This window comes from Chiloscyllium punctatum, chromosome 45, assembly GCF_047496795.1.
Source record: "Chiloscyllium punctatum isolate Juve2018m chromosome 45, sChiPun1.3, whole genome shotgun sequence".
Taxonomy (NCBI): Eukaryota; Metazoa; Chordata; class Chondrichthyes; order Orectolobiformes; family Hemiscylliidae; genus Chiloscyllium; species Chiloscyllium punctatum.
The window spans coordinates 9337393-9362693 of NC_092783.1; the positions used below are offsets into that span (position 1 = coordinate 9337393).

Here is a 25301-nt window from a genome sequence, read left to right on the forward strand (position 1 = left end):
AGGGTGTCACTTCCTAAGGAAACAAATAAAGATAATGGGGCAGGCTTTTCGCAGGCTAGCCATTTTGCCAATGTACAAAGAAATAATGCATAGGGACCTTACAGAATTCCCATGATAGCACACTCCAAAGGAACTGAAAAGAAAATTGAATTTTCCACTGGGCAATTCTGCTACGCTTCGAACCCTACAAAGGTCTCCACAAAAACTGGATACTTCAGACAGTTCCAAAGAAATTAAATTATAGAGTTATTCATGAAAAGTTAAATTATTAAATACACCGTGTGACTCTTGAGTTCAAATGACTCTATTACCTTCTACATCCTGGAGCGTCAGAGGCTGACGGTGACCTTATGAAATCATGAGAGGCATGGATAGGATAAATAGACAGTCTTTTCTCTGGGGTGGGGGAGTGCAGAACTAGAGGGCATAGGTTTAGGGTGAGAGGGGAAAGATATAAAAGAGACCTAAGGGGCAACATTTTCACGCAGAGGGTGGTACGTGAATGGAATGAGCTGCCAGAGGAATTGGTGGAGGCTGGTACAATTGCAACATTTAAAAGACATCTGGATGGGTATATGAATAGGAAGGGTTTGCAGAGATATGAGCCAGGTGCTGGCAAGTGGGACTAGATTGGGTTGGGATAGCTGGTTGGACTGAAGGGTCTGTTTCCATGCTGTACATCTCTATGGCTCTATCCCTTACATATACCTCTCCCCGGAGCTAAATGCTGTGAAAAGGGAGCGTGATTTGCCTTCCTTCAACACTCTATGCTTCAGAAGTATGGCTAAGCATTTTCGAGGGAGACCTGAATGGAATCTCCATTCAGAAATGCAGAGTTCACTTCTTTCAGAAAAAAGAGACTGGAGTGGGAACCTGTGTGAGATCACCAATCACTAAGAAAGCTGGCCCACTATTAGGAATTTCACTTTCCCGTAAATGGCTTAGAATAGTGACTAGATGGATTAAAAGTGACAATTTGAAAGCTAATTTCTTGAATCAAAGTATCAGTTCAGAAATAAGAATGACAGAATTCCTTATTGTGGAAGCAGGCCATTCAGCAAGCCATTGAAGTGTGTCAAGAGTGGTGCCCTGAAGTGTGTCCCAACCAGGCCCACTTTGACAATTTTCTAATTCACAAAATTGTTAGTATTTAACATTTAGTTGTAGTTTTAAAAAATATTGAACTGGGTTAAGAAATCTAATTGATACTGACAAAGTTACTATTTTGTCAGATCAATCCTACTGAGAGTTTAAGTTGGGTAAGTGACCAAATCTGCAGTTCACTTAGAGTCAATAATCTGAGGTGTGAAACAAATGTCTGGACAATCAATAATGTCTACGACATATAGATTGGTAAAGCTGGAGTCATGCAAACCAAATAACTGCTAGGTTTGATCCCTAGTTTGTGCAAAATTAGCAGACTGTAACAGGTTCATAAAACCATCAACACCTTGGTCTCTCAATAGTCAAAACTAGGGCTGAAACTTGCTACTTTAATGAGATACCAGAGGGCTGTTATCACCAGTGCTTCAACTGTCAACATATGCCTGTGTCTTCAACAGAGAAGATAAAGAAAATCTCAGTAGCAATGCACATATAGATTGTTGAGCAAATTAGTATAACATATTCAAACCCTCAAAAATATGATGACTCATATTCCTTAATGGATAAGCAGCACTTAATTTGAAGGAAAAATCCCACGATAAGCTTTTCAAGACCTTTGAAGTTTATTTTTGCATCAGGTTCAAACACTGACCTCAGTAAGATAAAGTGCCTTATTCTAAATAACAATATTCTAAATAACATACAAACTATATAAAAATCAAGGTGCACACAAATATTTAAAATTCATTTATTTATATTCAACAAAATACATTTTTGACATATTATTGAAGCCAGTTTCATGCAGATACAAGACGTGAACAACTCTGTAGGCAGATGAGATCTCAATGCACAGATCAATAAATAAACTTCATAAAGTCTGAACAGCCAAAGTTAACTCCACACAATTATTTCTTTAAAACATACAGACGTCAACCACACTTAACAGCCTGCAGTGCACCAATGTCCAAAGATGAGCTCCAAGTGTTTTCATCACATCTATTGAAAGAATGTTAAAATGCCAACAAAAGAAAAACAATTAACTTGTTTGCAAAATGGACATAAACAAGTGTTGGTCAATAGTTTAAAAGAACATTCTAAATTTGCAAGTAATGATAAACTAGACATTTTACACTAATTTATACAAATGTGTAATTAACATTTATTATGAATTTGCTTCATCATATCAGAATGCTGATTTTGACAGCACAAAAGATCAGAGTAAATTCTTTCACCTAACAATCTGGATTGTATGATGAAAGATTTCCATTCGGTCATGCAACTGGTGCAATGCAAGCCCCCAGCACTTTTTAATTCAGGTCAAAATCAAACATCTATCAGATTTCTGATAAAGAAAAACTTTTAAACAGTTTTACACTTTTAGATGTTGATTGCTAATGTATTTTCAGTAATGTATTTTCTATTTTCAACTTCCAGCATTCCTTTTCTCCTTTAATTCTCCACTTGAAAACCCAATATCAAGCAAATCATTAAGTGATCAAAGATTAATCAGTTTGGTGGAAAATTAGTTCAGTATTTATTGTTGAAAGATATGGTGTGGGGAGGGAAATTATGTCCTCTGTGTATAAATGCTTTGTGGGCACTTAAAGTATTTACTGAGAATAACATTTAAATATTACATCCTTTCTCTTGAAACTGAAATATAGATATTGGCAGTGCTTACTAATTCCGGGTTATAGCATAAGCTCATTTGAGTCAATTTCAACAAATATAGCGTTAACACAAACCACAAATTTCTCTGCAGTCTTCTTAATATCCTAATGATTTGATGCTTTCAAGGGATAAACCCAGATCTTTGACAAATTAATGAGAATTATGTTTTTTGACAGTAGCCACTTCAGCATTACCATCATTGATGATAAAGGCAAAAACCATCAAGATTTCTTTAAACAAAGACTACGCTTCTTAGCATGCAATGATTCTTGCCAAGAAACAATAGAATGACAAGTTATCCATTCCAGCAATAGGTTTATTAGCAAAATTCAATTTAGGAATCAACGTATTTCAAATTCTTTGTATGACAGATAGTCTTCGACTTAAGATATATTATCAATGGATTAGACAGGGCTATTAATGTCAGCAGTTGCCATAGGCCAGCTGAGAGACACAAAAAGTTCACTTCTTTATCTGGTAATGGGCCTAGAAATGATGCCAATAGGAATTCAGTGAGTATGTTTTGGGATTGCATGTTTTGGGATTGCATGTTTTGGGATTGCATGTTTTGGGATTGCATGTTTTGGGATTGCATGTTTTGGGATTGCATGTTTTGGGATTGCATGTTTTGGGATTGCATGTTTTGGGATTGCATGATTAAATTATACCTTACAATTACATCCATTCCTGAACAAAATTTGTATTAGCTTTATGCCAGTAATGGGTCAACTGGCATGGAGCTCATGTAGGTGTATAAGAAGTTGGGTCACTAGACAGGAGTGCAAAGTTCATCATGGCAGCTGGGGAACTGAAGAACAGTTAAAAATATTTGTAATTTTAAAAAATTAGTTGAATGATTATCATTGCTGATCATATCAGACTGGCACTAAAAACCCAACTGGTTCACTAATGTCTTTTAGGGAGGAAAACCTGCTTATAATGATTGCCTTATTAGCTATTCCAGGTTTACAGCAATGCCATTGAATCGTAAATGATCATCTGAAGTGGCCAAGCAAACCACTCAAACAGGCAGCTCGTTAGCACATTTTCAAGGGCAGTTAGGGATGAACAATAATTGCAGGCATCCCATGACAGATATTAGAAATCTTAACAACTGTACTTACCAAAATGCAATGTTGCTATTTATAGTGGTGACATTTTTGACATGGTCTTAGAATGAGGCTTTCATATCCTAAATGCATTCATAGCTTCATTTATTAGTACTCTCAATAAGACAATCTACTGGAAACTAAACCAACATTTATGTTATTTAGGATCCTGCAGATCCAAACCCCAATGTCTTGGAATCATGAAATGTGGAAATTACAATTTGAAACTATATTCTGCCTGCATATATATGTATATCTGGGCATCAAGCCAGTCGTCCACAATATCAGCTCTCAGACATTTATTTACATATCATTTATGCTGTCAGTTGCCAGAGATCAAACCTTGTTTTTATTTGTGCCTTAACTTAGCCCCTTGAGACAGTTAATATATATATTTTAATACACACATTAATATAAATATGCAAACGAACTTGTTTTAAAGAGTGAGTGCAACACATCACATTTGAATTTTTCCTTAAGTCAGAATATGAAGAAATGACTGGAGGGAGCGTATTCTGCAAAGGCTATCAGCTCGGAACACATTCTGGCAACATTATTGAAACCATGTGGTCCAAAATTAGCTATGTACCTTGCCAAGCTGATCCGGTACTGTTACAACACTAGCGTACACCCAGCAATGTGGAGGATTGTCCACATATGTCCTGTCCACAAAAAGCAGAACAAATCCAAGCCAACCAATTATCACCCTACCGATTAAAGTTATGGATATTGACAGTGAATGCAAGTGGCATTCACCCAAAGGTAACCAGTTCACTTGATGCTCAGCTTGGGTTACACTGGGCTCACTCAGCTCCTGAACTCATTACAACCTTGATCCAAAGATGGACAAAAGAGTTGAATACAAGAAGGGAAGAAAGGGTTACAATTCAACATTCAAGGCAGAATTTGGGCAAATCCAGCATCAAGGAGCCTTTGCAAAGCTGAAGTCAATAGGAATCAGGGGAAAATTCTGTACTGGTTAGAGTCATTTCTGACATAACAAAAGGTGGTTGTGGTGTTGGAGGTTGAACACCTCAGTCCAAGGACATCACTGCAGGAGTTCCTCAGAGTACTGTCTTTGGTCCAGCCATCTTCAGCTGCTTCAAGGACTTTATCTACATAAAGTCAAAGATGGGGTGTTTGCTGATAACTGCACAATATTCAGAGTTATTTATAACTTCTCAGATATTGAAGCAGTATATGTATGTAGCAAGACTGTGACAACATCCAGATTTGGGCTGGTAGTGGCAACTAACATTTGAACCACACAGTGCCAGGCAATGACTATTTCCAACAAGAGAGGAGCCAAACAGTGGCACTTGACATTAACATCACCGAATTTCCTATTACCTTAGGGTCGACCATTGACCAGAAACTGAACTGTACCTGCAATAGAAATACCATGGCAACAACAGCAGCAAAGAGGCTAGAAACTCTGCTGAGCAACTCATCATCCAATTCTCTGATGCCTTTCTATAATCTAAAACGCACAAGTCAGAGTGAGCCTGGTCCACCTGTCTTATCTCCAATGCCAATCAAAAAGTTCAACACCATCCATGATGAAACAGTGTCACTCTATCCAACAGCTACATTTATTCTCTTACAGTACCAACGCAGTAGCAGAAATGTGTACCATTCACAAGATGCACTTTAACAACTCTTGAAGACTCCATTGTACAGTACTTTCCAAACCATGACTTCTACCACCTAAAAGGACAAGCACAGCCAGAATATGGGAATATCCCCAGTTCCAAGTTCCCTTCAAATTCACACCAGCTATATCACTGTTATTTCATTGATAGTGGTTCAAAATCTAGAACACCTTCCCCAGCCAGCATAATGAGTATACATACATCACATGGACTGCAGTGATTTAAGAAGTCAGGCCATCTCCACCTTCTCAAGGGCAATTACAGAGGGGCCATAAATGCTGGCTTAGTCAGTGACATACACATCCTTTGAAATTATTTAAAAAATGGTTCACAAGAGGCAAAACTGGTGTATTTTTTTATTAACTAAATACACTGCCTTTTACTCAAACATCATTATTTTTAGTTAAACATTTACAGAATCATCTTTACAGATTCTTTAAGCACAGCTTTTGAAGAAACTATATGAAAATTGAATAAGTGATAGACGGACAGAAATCACTGAGTTACTCGAGTTGTTTTCAGATATCCCAGCAGTCCAGCTATGTGTCATTAGCAGTAACCCTGGAATAGGTTGCAGTGTACTAACAACTGCCAAGAAACTATGAGAAAATAACACTTAAAGGAAACATTTTATACCCCCATTTCCTCCACAAATACTCTAACCTCACAGCTAAAAGGGCCTTGGTATCATTTAAGTTTAGTCTTATCCCTCTCAATATGATTAATTGAATCTGAACCTTTTAGTCAGTCAGCCATATTACAAGCCATCCATTATCAACCAGTCTGCCCCAGCAGACTCATTCTCCAGCTCATGCTGCAATGCATCACACCCCTACAACTAGTCTGAGTATGTGTATTTAACTTCATTCTAATTCAGTCATATTACTTGTAATAGAAAGTCAAATTGTGAATTGCACATTGTCATTTGTAAAGGATAAAAATATTTTCTATTACTTAAATTTTTTTTTGTTAAATTTACCATTTTACAAACTGCATTAACCTTGACCTGAAAATACGTTACCAGAAGGTAAATTCACTGCTAATACATTTGGTGGTACAATTAATTCTCAAGTACATTTAACTGGGCCAATTCAAGTCTTAGTACGTTCTTGAAGCCCAAGAGTTATTTTTCTTTAGACAATTATAAATTTAAATGGCAATCTGAAAGAGTCATGAACTCGCATCTGCACAAAACTCCTTCATAACACAGAAGAAATTGCATCCCATCTAAAGTAGAGCTTTTCAAACATTGGAACCAAAAGCACCACAAGAAGTTCATACATCGAATTCAGAGCAGTAAAGACTCACATTTAGTAAAAGCATTTGCAAAGATGACAATTTGTTTAGTCCTTTTGATTTACATACAATAGCAGTACAACGCCATTTCAAACCTGAACTCAGTGGTCTACATAACCGAAAATATGGATGTGTTTACAAGCTTTAAATAATGTGTACATTTCCCACATGTACATTTCCCAACATGGAAATGTTCAATTTATAACACTAAATTATATCTAATAGCATATTCATAATTTTTAAAAAGGCCACCAACCGTTGCATAATGTAAATTCCCAGCAGTCTGAACTCTCCTGTGGAGATTTCATATGTACATAATCTTCATATTGTATAAAGGACTTAATAATCAGTTCCTTTGTATTTTATCCAGTAGCAACACTACTGCAAGCCCGATTTTGCACAGGATTGTTATAACTAAAAAACAGCCAATGCACTTTCAGTAAGCTGCAGGCTTGACTAAGGTAAACAAAAACGCAAAACCGATGGCCTTTTCTGTATCAGTGAAAATATATGTACACTCACACACACATTTATATATAAATATATTATATATACATACACACTATATAAATATACACACTTCGATTTCAGTACCATATTATAATTGTCTATAGAGATATTTTAACTATGGAATACACGATGCAAATTACTACATTTGTCTGTGAATTCCATTAGATTAAGGTCTATACAATGTGTCTTTGGATGGATCCCTTCCCTGAACTTTCTTGTATTTATAGGGAGTGCTCACTGCAGAAAAGTACTATTTTGTTTTAAATTCCTGTAGTACTGGTGTATAAGGATACAGTATACTATTCATCATGCATTGAAAACATCAAGATAGAAAAGACATTTTTGAGTCTACGTTAAAGTTGTAATGCCCCTTATTGGTGTATGAAGTCAAGATCAAATGAAAAAAAAACAAGCATTACCCAAAGCTTTGTTTGAAATAGGTGAAGCAAAAAAAAAGGTTGTCTCAAGAGCAAAATGCAAAACTAGCAGCTGTATATTAAAATACATGTTTGAACCAGCCTTGATACATAACTCTAATATGAACCAGCTTTTTGTTTTGAACTTGGCGCTTAGATGCAAATTGCAGGTGGCGACTGCTGACAGAGAGAAATAAAAATCACACAGCTACAGAGACACAACCCAAGTTTTTGGACTATATTAGAGCTTGGTCAATAAACCAAGTTACAAAAATTGCAAAGCAAAATCAAAATTCACTGTTAATAATGAAGGCAGAAGTAAAGTGAAATAAAGGCAGTGAATCTCATGAGTATCACATTAAAATAATAAAACAGCATATTGCACTTTAATTAATACTTACTGTACCATACAGTCTAGCTGATGGTTTTTAATTTTAAAAAAAGAAATAAGCCATGGTTCTGCAGTGATTTTAATTACTGTGCAAAGAAGCGAATACTGCATAATCAAAGATCCTTTCCAACACACAGCTAAAGTGAAGTGCACCATTAATATGATTGAGCTGATGTCATAGTGGAAGGCATTTCTTAAAGCCATTCTTGAAAGACTTCAAATTGCAGCTTGATCTCAAGAAGCTACAAACATCCCCTTAACAAACAGATACCTGGAACTTTAAAAAGGAATTCAGAACTTTCACCCTAACATTTCTTGTAAACAAGGCTGTTCGAACGCGTGAATAATGACCTTATAGTTGGTGAATAAGATCATAGTTTGATGAACATTTATAGATAACATATGCAGGGAGAAAGCCACAAACAGGTAAGATATAAACAGAAGCTTCCCCCACTTCTGAGGAAACTGCTTCTTTACTGTGATGGTTCTTTCACAGAGCAAGCAGACTCTTTCAGCTGATCTGGCTTTCTTTGCCTCCTGCTCAGAGAGACTGCCTTCATTTTGACAGTTTACTAATTACTCGGATTAGTGCGCCATTCTCGTCTTTCAGCCTTTGGTTGTCTGATTTCAGCTCTGTTAAAACCTGCAAGAAAAACGTATAGTTAAGAATATTCTCAAAATTTGAATTCAAGTTTTCTTTTATTCAACCTCAACCTCCTACAAATAGCAGAACACTCATCAACTATCTCAAAGCAGGTAAATAAGCTCTAAGCACTTCTGGGATTTTAACTGTTTGGAACTCAATTGGCAGCTCTGGAGGGTCAGTGTGGACTCGATAGGCTGAACGGCCTGCTTCCACACCACAGGGATTCTATGACTCCATGAAGTAAAGTAACACACATTTTAAGCCATGAAATGAACAGAAAACTGAAACACTAACTGGATCAGAAGAGAATTTTCCTGATAGTATAGAATTTCTCTTCAAAAGAAACACAATTAACTAAATTGAGTGACATTACAAAACTGATTTAAGTTTCTGGAAGCATATTTTAAATTATACATCACTGAAACTTTTACCATTATTCTTGGAAACAACTGTGCATATTTGCAAAACATCTTACTGCATTTCTATTGTGGAAGACTATAACAAGAGAGAAACGAATTCACAGAAACAAGGTCTCATGACTGAGTTGGTTAGATTAGATTTCCTACAGTGTGGAAACAGGCCCTTCAGGCAAACCAGTCCACACCGACCCTCCGAAGAGTAACCCACCCAGACCCATTTCCCTCTGACTAATGCACCTAGTGCTACGGGCAATTTAGCATGGCCAATTCACCTGACCTGCACATCTTTGGACTGTGGGAGGAAACCGGAGCACCTGGAGGAAACCCATGCAGATCTGGGGAGAATGTCCAAATTCCACACGGACAGTCGCCCGAGGCTGGAATCGAACCTGGGACCCTGATGCTGTGAGGCAGCAGTGCTAACCACTGAGCCACTGTGCCCCCTCGGAGTTCAAGTCTACTAAATCCATCTGCTTCAGCAGCAACCTCATACGCTGCCCAAATAAGATGCAAGTCTAGACAGCAAGAAAATATGGTAAATACCTGTGTGAAGTGGACCAATAAATCACATGAATCTCAACTGTGGGAATTTCTATTTCACCTATTTGCTATGGCTTATATTCTGTCCATGCCAAACTTGGATGAAATGACCCACTGCTTAAAAAAAGGGATAAGTGACAACTCAGCAACTGAGCGGTTAACTTTTTAAGACAGTCAAAAGGTGAAGATAATTTATGGATGATGAACCATGTCTGTTTTATAAATTGCAAACTGTAAGAGATGACTAAAGCACTTCTAAATCTGTTGTACATCATGAAACATGTCTTCTATGGTTGCATATGCATTGCAGAAACATTATCTGAGAGGGTGGCTTCCATTTGGCACTCAATAATCCTAGCACAATACTCAAATGGCATTATGAACTTGAACTGCCAAACTAAAAAGAAAATAGCTTGCAGATAGTGCCCAAAAACTGTGTCAATCAATATTTCACACAAAAAAAGCACCCGTTTCCATTCTATCTGCAACTCTTCCACATCAAATGTAAATATAGACTACTTTGCTGTTCTTTTGTATGTAATGAACTTCTGAAATCGGAGCAGAAATAGACCAATTTGACCTATTCCATGTAGTACTATATTTATTAATTGTACAGAATTTCAGATAAAACTATTACTATTATCGTATTTTAAAACCTATTTTATTGGATACAGATTGATTTCAAATAACTACCATAAAAAGCCATTTTGTACTACTGCCTATTGAGACATAATTAATGGATGCAAGTCCTTTGACAGGAGCCTTAAGATCATATTAGGAAGAGGATGTTAGCACATTGAGCTGAAAATAATTGCTGTCAAAGCTGACTGAATTTATTCCCTGTCACTGCAAGTAGAAGTGCACATGGCAAGAAATAAAGTCTTACAACGTACTTGAGAACACTACCATATTAACCTGAGGTAGCACTATAAATTACCCTTAGTCTTGCCTTCAGAAAAAAAAGTGCTAAAGAACTAAGTTGTATAATCAGCCCACAAAGGTGTACAATTTTTTTCTTAAATGAGCAAGGATGTGACAACTTATCTCACCAGAACAAATTTACTTCATATGCAAGATACAGGTAAACATAGCATTTGATTCTAATAATTAGAAATTAGTTTGCCCTTAAAATTAATTAGAACTTGAAATGCTTAAATTATATAATTCTTAGATACAGGAAAAAGATCTCAGCTAAAGTTATGAACAAAATATGAATCAGCATTCTAACAGAAACAAAGCAACACAGAAATATTCATGCGTCAGAAAACAAAGCTGAAACAAAATAACAAAATTGAATTCATAAGACTATGTTATAACAGGAATAAGCAGCATCACAAGCATCAACTTCACAAGCAGGAGGGTTTGCCTAACATAAATATCAAACTATTATCCTTTTATTTATCACTTCCACTTTCAAATAATTCCAAAACATGCTTTGCTCTTTTGGTGAGCGCCGGTGAGCTGATCTATACTTCAACTGACTAGACGCACAATGGCAGTCCAGAGAAAAGCTTGCTAAACCAAACTAACCTTCTCCTGTGTTCTGAATCATAATAACCTACTTGTTCCCAACATTTAGCCATAACTTCACATCCTAACAATAATCTCGATAGTCCATGATTCTTTTCTAAAAGTACTCTATTCGAGAGAAACTCAATGACCCAAAATCTTCCAGTCTCCAGATTATTGGGAGACTAGAAACTGATGCAAAGGTGCATAAATTCTGTGGAAGTTCTACGATGAAGCATCCACGAAGTTTAAATGTGCGATGGGAAAGTTCATGGGGAATGAGATAATGGTTCATTTTCTATCAGAGATACCTGCCATGTTATGTATGAAACCTAGAGCCATCTTTGGCCATCCCTTTATAACCTTCTTCCGGGTTGGCTTGCATTTTCTCTACACTCACTTTTAAGCCATTTCATTATTGCATGCCTCTAACAGAAAGTCACATAAAGACAGCAGTCACCCAGGAAGTTATAAATTCTAGTAACATTTCTGGCTATCAGCTGACTAGTCTATTGATTCTCAAATAGGTCTTAAAAGTAAGAAATATCTTACCAATAAAAATCTTAGCTCAGGAGCATGTTGAAAGTATAATAATATTCCATTCATTCTACTCTATTTCCATTATTCTTCACTTTATTCCCCAATCTCAATTCTAACTCCTACAGCAGATATCTTGCTTTAATTTGCATATAAGAGAACAATGAGGAACAGAAAATAAACTGTTGTATGTATGATATATGTTGAACAGTACCAACAACTTCAGATAAGTTAGTTGACTTGGAGGAATTTTCCAGTCACCAAAAAAAAATCTGAAAATACACGCAGGATTTTGTTTCAGCGACTGGAGGTGAAAACATAAATCCAGCATGCCACAGGAATCTGTGGAAACAGGTTTTCCAAAACACATGATCAAAGGAAAATCAAAATGCATTTGCAATTGAACTAATAATATAAGTTATGCAAACTTTGATTGCAAGGTACATTATTAAATTTGGACTGGGTTCAATCATTTTGAACCAGAATTAGAAATGCACGTCAAACAGATGAGGAAAATCTTCATCTAATAACCATTGTTAAACCCCCATGTCCACCAAAGCATTTTTATCTGCCTGCTTGGAGGATGAGGCCTGCTACTAAAGCTTTAAAATAGTCTGTGCATACCATCATACTATTCAATTCATCAGGTAAGGTCAATATGAAGCAATTTCAACACCCAATTTTAAAGAAAATAAAAGTATTTCCTGCTTTTCCAAAGAATTCAGAGGTTAAGTTATCTAGGGTTCGTTCACCTACAATTACTACATTTTTCAGGACACTTTACAGGATGTTACAATCGCTCCTGGTCAAATTTTATGTCCAACAGTAATGCATTGTCACACCTCTGCGCACAAGGGGGTCATTTCATTCGTGAGAAACTTAATAAAGCCAAAGCACAAAGGGATCTGGGAGTGCTAGTCGAGGATTCTCTAAAGGTAAACATGCAGGTTGAGTCTGTGATTAAGAAAGCGAATGCAATGTTGTCTCTTATCTCAAGAGGGTTGGAATATAAAAGCAGAGATGTACTACTAAGACTTTATAAAGCTCTGGTTAGGCCCCATTTGGAGTACTGTGTCCAGTTTTGGTCCCCACACCTCAGGAAGGACATACTGGCACTGGAACGTGTCCAGCGGAGATTCACACGGATGATCCCTGGAATGACAGGTCTAGCATATGAGGAACGGCTGAGGATACTGGGATTGTATTCGTTGGAGTTTAGAAGATTAAGGGGAGATCTAATAGAGACGTACAAAATAATACATGGCTTTGAAAAGGTGGATGCTAGAAAAATGTTTCTGTTAGGCGAGGAGACTAGGACCCGTGGACACAGCCTTAGAATTAGAGGGGGTCATTTCAGAACGGAAATGCGGAGACATTTCTTCAGCCAGAGAGTGGTGGGCCTGTGGAATTCATTGCCACGGAGTGCAGTGGAAGCCGGGACGCTAAATGTCTTCAAGGCCGAGATTGATAGGTTCTTGTTGTCTAGAGGAATTAAGGGCTACGGGGAGAATGCTGGCAAGTGGAGCTGAAATGTGCATCAGCCATGATTGAATGGCGGAGTGGACTCGATGGGCCGAATGGCCTTACTTCCACTCCTATGTCTTATGGTCTTATGGTCTTATGGAATAAAAGCACACTTGCATTACATATAAAAATGCGGAAATTAGAATAGCTGGATATCATCTGAATTCTTTGAGTTCCCATTCCATTATGTGGAAAATTAATCAATACCACTAACCACTTATGTTTGGGTTTGGAAAAGCAAAACATTTAGTGACACCACAGATTACAGCACCAAATGGAGTTTCAATTCATTATATCTGGGCCTTTAGTGAGAAGTTTCAAACAGAAAATGCTTATTACAGACAAAGGGCTGAAATAATGGTGGTGGTGGTGAGGTGAAAGAGGAAGTCAAACACCTGTGTAATTCTGGATACCCAGTGTGACAGGTAAGGGATTTTTTTCAAACAACATAGTTACAAAATAAATTATTCTAATTACATGATTCTTCATAAATTATACTGCAATGTTAGACAAGGATTCCAAAGAAAAGATGGTAATCTAACACATTCCACGGCAAAGCTTTAGGATTGAAAACTCAAGTTTAACCAGACATAAATTTGCTTCAAATAGCACCTGCAAGGTATAGTAAAACAGGGTTGGCAGACAAATGGAAAGACCTGCTTGCATACAGCAGGAACAAGGTGGCATAAATTTGGCAGTGAAGTAGAGCTTTGCACATTCGCCGTTTCCAGTTGTTCAGAGTAGCTCGAAGGTTTCTCAAGGCCATATTTTCAGTCAGAAGATATTAATTTAATTGTTTAAGAGTATGATCCTGATGTATTAGGTTAAGGCTTCACAGAACAGATGACAGGAATGACAAACTGAATCTAAACAGAGATAACGACAATGATATGAGGCACAAGCTGGCTATGATATATTGGGGAATGTTGCTTAAAGGGACGACAGTGGAAAGCCAATAGCAAATATTCAAAAAGAGCATGAGTGAACCGCAACAACTGTTCATCTCTGTCGGGCGCGAAAAGGAAAATGGGAAGGAGGGCTAAATCACAGTTTATAAAGGAAACTGGAGATTGTATTAGATTCGAGAAGAATACAAATTGGCCAGAAAAAAAAGACCTGAGGAGTGGAAGCAGTTGAGTTCAGTAAAGAAGGACAAACAGATTGATTAAGAAAGGAAAATAGAGGACTAGAGTGAGTTTTCAGGGAATGTAAAAAGGTGACTGTAAAAGTATCTATTGGTATGTGAACAGAAAAAGATTGAAAACAAGTATGAGTCTGTTACTGTCACAAACTGGGAAATTTATAATGAGGAAGTAAAGACATGGCTGACCAACTAAACACATACTTCGGTTCTGGGTCCACAAAGAAGGACATAAATCACATACAAGAAAAGCAGGGGAACTCAGGGTTTAGTGAGAGGAAGGAACTGAAAACAATCAGTATTGGTAGAGAAATAATGCTGGAGAAATTAATGGGATTTAAGGCTAATCTATCCAGAGACCCTGATAACCTATTTCCCAGAATACTTAAGGAAGTGACCCACGAAATAGTGGATTTTCCAAGATTCTATAGACTCTGGAATATTTCCTACAGATTGGAAGGTAGCTAATGTAACGACCCTATTAAGAAGGCAGAAATCAAGGAATTATAGACTGATCAGCCTGACACTGGAAGTGGGGAAAATGCTAAAGTCTATCATAAAAGAATTAATAGCAGAAAACTTGGAAAATAGTGGCAGGGCTGAGTAGAATAAGCATAGATATGAGAAAGGGAAATTGTGCTTCACAAATCTATTGTAATTCTTTGAGGACATAACAAGTAGAAGTGATTGGGGCAATGAATGTGGTTTATTTAGACTTTCAGAAGGGTTTCAAAGCGTACTAAGATAGAAAACAGGGTTGGCAGACAGGGAACAAAGAGTAGGAATAAACCACTTTTACAAATGGTAGGCAGAGACTAGTAGAATACTGCAGGAATCAGTGCAAGGGCCCCAGCTTTTTACAATACATATTAATGATTTGGATGAGGTAACTAAATGTAATATCTCCAAATTTACAGATGACACAAAGCTGGGTGAGAGTGTGAGCTGTGAGAAAGATGCAGAGATGCCTCTGTGAGGTTTAAATAAGCAGGCAAATGCATGACAGAAAAATGGATTAATTTGAGATTATCTACTTTGGTGGCTAAAACAGGAAGGTACATTCATCCACTGTTTCTAACTCGTTGCTCTGTTTGTTCAATGTTCAATGTTGGTTGAATAGAAATTATTCCTAACTAAATATTGGAGAAATTGAAGTTGCTGATTTTGATCTCCTTCATTAACTGCATTCCTTGACTATTTCCAGCTCTTGCAAAAACCATCAGCTGAGCAACACATCTGTAACCTCAGTGTTATAGTGATCATGAAATTACTTTGATTACACATTTACACTATTGTATACATTCAACTATGTAACATTGCTAAAGTTCAACCCTAACTGTTGAAATCCACATTCACAACTTTGTTACCTCTCAACTTGAATATTTCAATGTACTCCTGGTCAATCTATCAGCCACTTTACTTAAACTTGTGCTTACAAACTTTTATAAGCTCTTAGTTTGACAAAATCTCCTTTAAAATCTTACCCTTGTTTTCAAATCCCACATAGCCTCAACTACATCACTGCAGCCTCCTTCAAATCCTATAAAAACCTTTGGAATCTGTGCTCCCCCAATTCTGACCAGCTGTCTTAAGCCTAAGCTTTGGAACTTCCTTCCTAAACTTCTCCCTCCTAAGATACGGCTTAAAATCTCACTCTTGTGTTGCATCTTAAGATACTTTTCAAAATATTTCTCTCAATAGCTCTCAAGATGCTCCTCAAAGCAGGTCTCTACAGATGTCTCCTACTATGGCTCAATATTGTGATTGATAATGTTTTTGTTAAGCATTTTAGGATCAATGTTCCCTGCAGTAACTTGAAATTTCTGGCACAAGTCTGTACTTTTTACTTATTGTATACAGACAACAATAAATAAAGTGCTTGTCTAACTTAAATGGCTCAAATAAATGCATGTTGCTTTGGGTGCATTATTTTGTTAAAGACACTAAACATATCAACATTGGTATCATAGACTATCGTAGCCATAATTATTTAATAGCTGGCAAGTTAGATAATGTACATGAATTGGCTTGCCAAATGTATCATTAGGTAAAATAGAATTAGTTTACATCTGTTTGGGGTATGCAGTGGTGGCAGTTCCATGCTAATATTGTGTGGGGAAAATCTCAAAGAATGGAACAGAGCAAGTTTTGAAGGTGGTGAGAAAGATACTAGCAGAGTTAACGCAGAAGGTTGTTGTGTACTTGCTCAGAGACTATTCAGAATCAAGGATGTCCTGATCTAGAGTCACAAGCAGAAAGTGAGAGCGGGGCCTACGCTTGGCATGAAAATTCTAAATGCATGAGGAATTCAAACCATCAGATAACAAAGCCTGGGGAAATGATCTGTAGTGGAATTCTCAAAAATACAAAAAGCTATAGAAGTGCCAGTCTGAATCTGAGGAGCATCAAAAAGGATTCCTAACCGCAATGTAACAAACTGGTTTGGATCCAGGATAAATTAAAATATCCTCAAGATGCTGTACTGTAAAGAAAGACACATTATTTGTTGAATTTGTTACAGTAAAAGTTGTGTGTAAAATATGAAATCGTGCAGGGTAATTTCTCCATTTATAACTAGGAGTTTAAATTTCTTTTTAAAAATGAATGATTGCTCTCTGATCAGCTAGAGTACTCAGTTGAAGAACATCAAGAATAGTAAAAACACAAGTAATAACTATATTTCTGATTCCTCTCTCCTAAATGAATATTTATTTCTGGGTTGTGAGTTGGGATAGCAATTCCACCTGTTATTGCCCTGCTTTGGAACAGTGAAAGAATCATTCCTGTGATTTTCCTGTTAGACTGGTTTTAGCCACATAATGACACTGGATGGAAAAATTCTATCAGGTTAAATGGGAAAACCATAATTTGCAGGAATCTAGGTTAACAGAAGTTGGTATTACATCTTAGGAGGCAAAAGAGCATAATGAACACTTGACATCGATATTAAAGCATGCAATTCCCATAACTTTTCCTCACAGGGAACTATACTTCATGATTATTCATGAGATCTGCAATACATGTTTGTATAATGAATAAATAAAACCACAACCATACCTTCAACTCTTCCTCCATTTCAGAAACCTTCCTTTCCAAAGCACGTTTTTCCTGTCAAAGACCAATTGTACCTATGTTAAAATACTAAAGACAGTTGAGCATTCCCAGCTATAACTTCTAAATGCATGTTTTATTCCAAGTTTTTCTCTCGCTCTTGAAGTCAAAGTACAATTTTAGAAAATTAATTAATCATGATAGGTTCAGTCAGATAGCATTCAGAAGGTAATGAAGTCCAGAAAAGCACAATCTGAAGAACAACGCCTGGTGACAAAGTAAATTGGAGAAACATCTATTGATGGAGAATTGAAGGATATCTGCAAATCTTACCATGGCTGAGGATAAAAGGCATGAACTAAACAACTGGCGTCAGATTAAAGTTTAATATTTCAAGGACGACAACAAGTTTTCAAACTGCCCATGTTTAATCTTCCTTTCTGTACTGGACAGCATTCGCTTTTAAACTTTATACGTCTCTTTGCTTGGGCATTTGATACTATGACTTACTATTTGTCTTGGGTTAGTAAGGAATTAAATTCTTCTTTCTTGAATTCAAGTAAACCTTGTATTTGGTTTAATTTTGATTGTTATATGTTTTATTTGAAGTATTATACACCTGCATGCTGAGAAGAATTTAAAATATTTGCTGCAGATTACATGGGGTGTTAGATAGTGGGAAACTGAATCATCCCTCCTTACATGTTTGAAACACAATAAGGGAGATGTGTGGAATAATTCATGCAACTACTTTGTCATGCTCAATAAAAAGCTTATAAAGTTTTGACAGACTGCAGAAGTGATGGGTAATCTGGCTTTTAATCAGATACAATAAGGCTTTTCTTGCACCTCACCTGAAAAGCTATTGTCACTACAATTATAAAGAATGATTTAAAGCAGCTGGAAATTTAAGATGTTGATAAACTCTCTCATAATGAACAGATTTTTATCCAAGTAATTCTATGCTTAGAATGGTGATTATAGGGGTGGGGATAACAAAACATACCCTTTTCTCCATCTCCAGCATTGAAGACTTATCAGAAATCCGATCTTGTTTCTGAAATGCACAAATGTCAACATTAGTTGGTGCTAAATTATCAACAGAAAACCTTCCATAGCACAGGATTTAAAGTGAAAAATACAACTCCATGAAAATCTCTTGCAATCTCTCTGAACCTGTGAAGCTCTCTCCAGTTGTGTTTTTACTTCAGCAAGTTCCAGCTGTGCCTCCTGCAGTTTGGCTTTAAGTTTCTCATTTTCAGTCAAGGCCTCTTCATATAACTGTAAAACAAAATCAATGATTAAAACAGCTATATTTTCTGAATTTTAACGCAAGCAGTAAACTTCATCCACATACACAGTACATTTACACCATTTTAAAAACACAAAGTTTGCAGCTGTAATTATTTTAAAGGTAATAGGAAGAACTTATCCCACCTAGCCTATCATTAGTGCAGGTTTAGTTTAAAACTTGCTACTTACAGAAAACATTCACTGGTGAGTATGGGGGACCAATCTACACTGTCTAGGAATAACTTAGGAAGTGAATTATGGCTTTGAATTAATCAGCTTGTCTCCTTGAAAATCATGACTGCAATCTTCCTGGTAGATGGGCTGACTGTCAGAGTTTATTGACAGGAACTGGATTTCTGTTTTAAAATTAATAATAGAAAAGAAACTATGCATAACGAAAACTTAGTTCATGGATCAGAGAGAAGCTGATATTGAAGGGCTGAGAAGGGAACTTGGGGAAAACAAAATAGGCAACACTTTGACAAACAACCAAGAACATCAACATTAGGAAACATTATAAATAAAGTGTTCATAGTGCGGGAAGACATGTTCCACGAAAAGAATCAATTAAACACTCTAGGACTCCATGCACGAAAAAAGACTAAACAAATAACTGAGAGTTCAGAAAAAGGCAGAGATTAAGCACACAGACAGCAAGTGAGTATGTGAGAATGGCGAATACAAAAAGATTAGGGGATTTAAAAAGGTGAAGTGGAAGTATTAAATTATTCAAGAAAGTAAAACACAAAAAAGCAAAATATTTTACAGACACCTCAATTTTAAAAAGTCTAGTATTGGAAAAGGATAATTAAGGGATAAAAAGGATAATGTGACATGAAATGAAACGCAGAGACAACAAAAATGTTAACAACTTTGCTTCAGTCCTGAGTTGGTTTGGTCAGTTGGCTGGACAACTGGTTTGAAATGCAGGGTAATGCTAAAAATATGTGCTCAATTCCTGCAGTGAATGAGGTTACCATGAAGGACTCGCCTTCTCAATCTCTCCCCTCTTCTTGGGTCTGGTGACATAAAGACCAAACTCAGCACTTGTCGTCTCTCCCTATTAAGAACAGCCTGGTGGTTCTGCTAGGATTACAGCAAGTTCACCTTTTTTTGAACCAGAAAATAGAACAGATCAACGTGACACTGAATAATAAGATGAATAATGAGGTAAAGGCATTTAAAATTATAAAAGAGACTATATCGAATAAACTAATCAAATTCAGGGTAAAACATTTGGTCTAGACAGACTGCATTCACTTAATTTAGAATAATCTAGTGTAGAGAAACCAAAGACAATACTGCACAGAAAAAGAAAATTGTACCAGAATACTGTAAGCCAACAGAATAAGTCCTCTATTTAAAAACAAAAGGGATAGTAGATGTTCAATAAAATATAGACCAGTAAGCTGAACACTACTGATAAAACAAATGAAATTCTTAATAAAGGTGAATCAAAGAATACTGAGCAATGATGTTATCAAATGCTGGTATGAACTTTCAAAAGGAAAAAAAAAAGTTTGACTAATCTTACTGAACTTTCTAGTGTGTAGACAGTGGTAACGGAATAGGTGTAATTTATCTGAATTCTCAAAAGGCTGTCCATAAGAGACCCAAAAATAGAATGATGAATAAGGTCAGAGAATATGGAGTCTGGGACGGAACAGAATGCTATTTGCTCTCAAGACAGAAATAGGAGAATGAGATGTAGTAATTCAATATGGCAGAGGTAAGAAATGGCGTGCCACAAGCATCAGTACAGGGATCACTGCTTTTCATAATTTACATTAGAGTTTTGCTCAAAAGTAAAATATTTTGTTGAAGCCTTTTGTGTTGTACTCATCAGTACAAATGTTGTTTTTGCCCTTGAATTGATATCCTTGCAAATTGTCCTGATGAATGCAAAATGAACAAACTTGTACTTTTATATAGAAATACTCAATTTGTATTGATATGATGATAAAATATTCAAAGTTAGCTTGTAAAAAAACTAATGGTATGAAGACTTTCTTACTTGCACAGATGAAGGAAAGAGGGATAGGAAAAGTTTAGAGAGAAGGAAAGATAAAATGTGCACACTTTCAATGAAAAGAATGGATAGAGATATTGGGATGACTTAACTGAAATTGGCTGTGTCAATTTTGGTGAGTTTCATGGAGGGTTTCACTCTGCAAAGCCTAGTGAGATTTCTCAAACTTGCCTTCTTACCTACACATCATGTCATTATGGTGCCCCATAGGCAGAATTAGTCACCACTACCTGGATATCTCAGGATCTCTGGTATTATATTTAAAAGGCTGTTGTGCACTAAGTCAAGTGTTAGCAGTCCACAGCTGCCTTGCACAGTTCGTGTTATTTGTCCTAGACAGGTAATCTCTCTGACTTTCATGTTGAGGAATTGTAGCCATCCAGTTTTAATTGGCACTTGGGAGAATGGAAAACTTCATATTAATGATGTTAGATTAATTAATAATGAGATGTCAATGAATAATACACGCAGATAGGCCTCTCACTGCTCACTGGTGAGAATCTTATCTTGTTGCTCACTTGGCTGGAAAACAAAACTTTCTGTTTGCAATGTTGAGAAGCTCCTTGCTGGCCATGTTAATCTATTTTCCTAACTTTCTTGTCAATGTCCACTTTGTTCAAGCCTGGGTAGATTCAAACCATAGAGTTTTTTTAAAAAACAAAGCTTTTTTTGTCAGGATATACAGTTGAGCAGATGTTTCATAACAACATTGTAAGAGAAGAACGATTCATTACTTGAATGGATTGTTAAGGGCCATGCCTATTTTAAGTTCTTTGAAAAGAACACTTCTTCCACTAAACCGCAAGTAAATTTGGGTGATTTATATCTGTTTACAAATGGAATACTCAGCAAATCGACTGTTGTTACTATATATGGAATTAAAGGAGCAATTACATTAAAGAAGGAGCTAGCACAAACCACAAAATGATTGAAGCTATGCATATGTATATTTGTGCAATAAAATAAACATTTTAAATTACTTGCAGACTTCTCTAAAGATTCCCAATTTTCAGATGATTTAGCCATCATAAATTATTACTGAACTGTTTTGAAAAAGATCCTCAGTTTTATTCCTTCATTTTGATTTGAAGGATACCATTAATGCACTTATTATACACCACACAATGTTACCCATTGACAACTGGGATTTGGTCCAAAACAATAGACCTTAATTTCCATTCTCAGTCCTTTAAATCTAGAACAGAAAAGCACATTTCTCTGGTCCATGGTGAAAATCTGATCTTCCTGAAGTTGGCTCCGAAACAAGTCAAAATATTTTCAGATTTATTCCTGACTAGTAGTCACATGAGTGCAATACGGGATATTTTTCCCCTGGTACAATTCAAGTCATATTAGGTCATTTTTACAACAGCCGCAATGGAGAAAATGCTGTTTGTCAGCAAAGTTTCAATTTAAAATGAGATACTTTTCAAGCCTTGCAACAAAACTACAAGCACAATTACAAAGTAACATCATGTTTTAACAAAAAGAACGCAGAGAATCTCACAGGTCACCACTTAGGGCATTCTCAAAAGGAATTCAGAACAAAGCAAATGATACTTTCAAAATTAAGACATTGCAAAATTAAAATTCACACGGATTGGAACCTCACACTAACCAAGGCTTTTTGCTGAACAAATACAACCCAACATCTGCTTCCTTATTCATTGCACCATTAATTTGAACCATCATGCCTGAGAGCTTCTAAGATTCAATGACTTTTCCTATAAAGTACAAACACAGACACTTTAAAAGGATTGAGTGAGGACATGTCCCCAACATCAACTTCTTCCATTAATTTGGTTTTGCTATGAGTAAACCTTACATGGTAAAAGGAGAATTCAAGAATTTTCAGCAAGATGCAATTTTGTAGTCTTTCCGTTTCTCAAAGAAAGAAATACGTATATTTATAGAATGTTATATTCGAACTGCAAAACACAAATTCACAAAAAAAAATGGAGCTGGGTCTAGAAAGGGCAAGAGAGAGCCTCTGTATAGGAATGAGCAACAGGATAAAGTCCAAGGCCAAGATAAAGATAAACAACTTAGCTTTATATGAAAAAAATTGTCATATACATGTCTGAGTCTATAAATCATTATGAATCTGACATTAACACACACCCCTACCCAAAAAAATCACCTACCTTCTTGTAATCCTTTACACTGTCTTCCTGTTCTACTTTACTAAGGGATGACAGTCGATGCTCCCTACGCGTGTACGAACTGGTTCGACTTAATAAACGGTCACTGTAACTGTCAGTTGATGAAGAATTTGAGGATCCTGAATCCAATCTAAACATAAAAGCCATAATTAAACAACATTACATATTTGAACATGCAATATGCAGCCACTAACCGATTTTTCATTAATACAGCTGGTAAATCAAATGTCTACATTAAGTAATGCTATGGTCGCAGCATTTCAAAACAGTAACAGATTTCAAAAATGGTCAATAAAGTTCTAATATTACAAAATGTCCCAAAGTGTTTCTCTATATTAGAACAAATATAACACCAGTCCAATGAAGGTGGTGCAGATCAAATAAAAATCATCAGTAGGCCACAAGCTCTCAATCCTGCTCTGCCATTAAATAAATTGTGACTGATCAAATCCTGCCTTCAATTTCAATTTCACTTTCCTTCCTGTCTCTGCCTCCTCCAATAATCCTCAAATCCCCCGCAGATAAAAAAGACTGGTGTGATTCAGTCTTGAATGCATTCAATGACTCATTCTTCACTGCTTTGTAAGAAAATTCCACACTAACAACCCTCTGAGAAAAGAAATTCCTCATCTACTTTAAATGAAAGACCTCTTCAAACCTGCTCCCTTACACCCGAGTTATAGACTTCCCACAAAGGGAAATATCAGATTAGATTAGATTACATTACAGTGTGGAAACAGGCCCTTCGGCCCAACAAGTCCACACTGACCCGCCGAAGCGCAACCCACCCATACCCCTACATTTACCCCTTACTTAACACTACGGGCAATTTAGCATGGCCAATTCACCTGACCTGCACATCTTTGGACTGTGGGAGGAAACCGGAGCACCCGGAGGAAACCCACGCAGACACGGGGAGAACGTGCAAACTCCACACAGTCAGTCACCTGAGGCAGGAATTGAACCCGGGTCTCAGGCACTGTGAGGCAACAGTGCTAACCACTGTGCCACCGTGCCACCCATATCCTTTCAGCATTCATGTTATCGAGCCAACACAGAATCTTGTATGCATCGAAAAGATCACCTCCCGTGTTCCTCAAAGCTTCAACAAGTATAGGTCCAACCTCCTCAACTTTTCCTCAATTCAATTGCTGCATTACCTGGAGAACCTTCTCTGGGCTTTCTCCATATGTCCTTCCTTAAATAAGACGACCAAACCGTGGCAGCCTTTTGATTCTTAGCTTGATAGTTTTAACCTGAGTGGTCAAATCGATCTTAAACATCACATTGTGTGGATTATGGACGTCATTTTGGTTTAGCAGTTTCTGTTACATTGCCAAGAAAAGTAATTGGCAAAGGAAGTGTCTGATTTGCTTGCCTGATTTCTCCAAGCCCTGTACTTAGCTCAGTGAGATATTCGTTTCTGATCACCTTTTGCAACAATTCACCACTAGTCAGTCTCCAGAGGTAATGGCCATTAACAACTGTCTTCCAATTGTCAGTGTCAGTACTGCTTGTTTTATTTTTCATTTGCAGGTGGCCCTCTTTTGGAGGTATGGATACTTAGGAAAATGCGAGTGGCCAGGTCAATTCACAGGTCATTAGGCATTTGGCCATCATTTACTCCATAAATGCGGCCAAGCCAGTACAGGTGTCTAAAATGGCTTCGAATAAACACAATCTAGGAGGAATTGTTCATCTTGTCCTACCACAAGATGCACAGTGTGACTATGAGGCAGTAAAGATGAAATCCGCTCTGTTTCCTCTCTTGCCAAGCATACATAGTCCAAATCTCATCATTATATAGGAGTGCACTGAAGACTGACGTTTGGTACATTGTTTAGTTCTGTCTTTCAAGTTGCTTGTCAGTCTACTCTCAAAACTGTACACTAAACATGATCTCACCAAAACCTTGGGCCAACAGATGGATTTTTAGGAGCAACTTGAAGGAAGAAAACAAGTTATTGATCATATAACATATACAGAGAAGCTTAAGTAGCGAATTTGTGAGGTTAAAACCTAGGAAGCCAAAGTGATGGCCACCAATGGTGGAGTGAGGAAGCTTAAACTGCTGGAATTAGAGGGAAAAGTAAATCAGGATAGGATTTATGAATTTAATTGTAAGGTCCTGGGGAGTGTTGCTGAACAAAGAGACTTTGGAGTGCAGGTTCATAGTTCCTTGAAAATGGAGTCCCAGGTAGATAGGACAGTGAAGGCTGCATTTGGTATGCTTGCATTCATTGGTCAGTACATTGAATAAAGGAGTTGGAAGGTCATGTTGCAGCTGTACAGGACACTGAT

At 36.9% G+C, this 25301-nt stretch overlaps 1 protein-coding gene across 4 annotated transcripts in view; it reads right to left on the minus strand.

Annotated features, from left to right (window-relative positions):
- Nucleotides 1–1708: 1708 nt before the first annotated feature.
- LOC140467148 (protein phosphatase 1 regulatory subunit 12A-like) overlaps nt 1709–25301 on the minus strand; it is a 271396-nt gene continuing 247803 nt past the window's right edge. For all 4 annotated transcript variants that reach the window (XM_072563240.1, XM_072563241.1, XM_072563243.1 and 1 more), the window contains 5 exons: nt 22983–23130; nt 18693–18797; nt 18523–18573; nt 17523–17573; nt 1709–8792 (listed from right to left, as the gene is read on the minus strand). In XM_072563240.1, the coding sequence (XP_072419341.1) occupies nt 8706–8792; nt 17523–17573; nt 18523–18573; nt 18693–18797; nt 22983–23130 (442 nt within the window). In that variant the 3' untranslated portion in view covers nt 1709–8705. The remainder of the gene's footprint in view (nt 8793–17522; nt 17574–18522; nt 18574–18692; nt 18798–22982; nt 23131–25301) is intronic.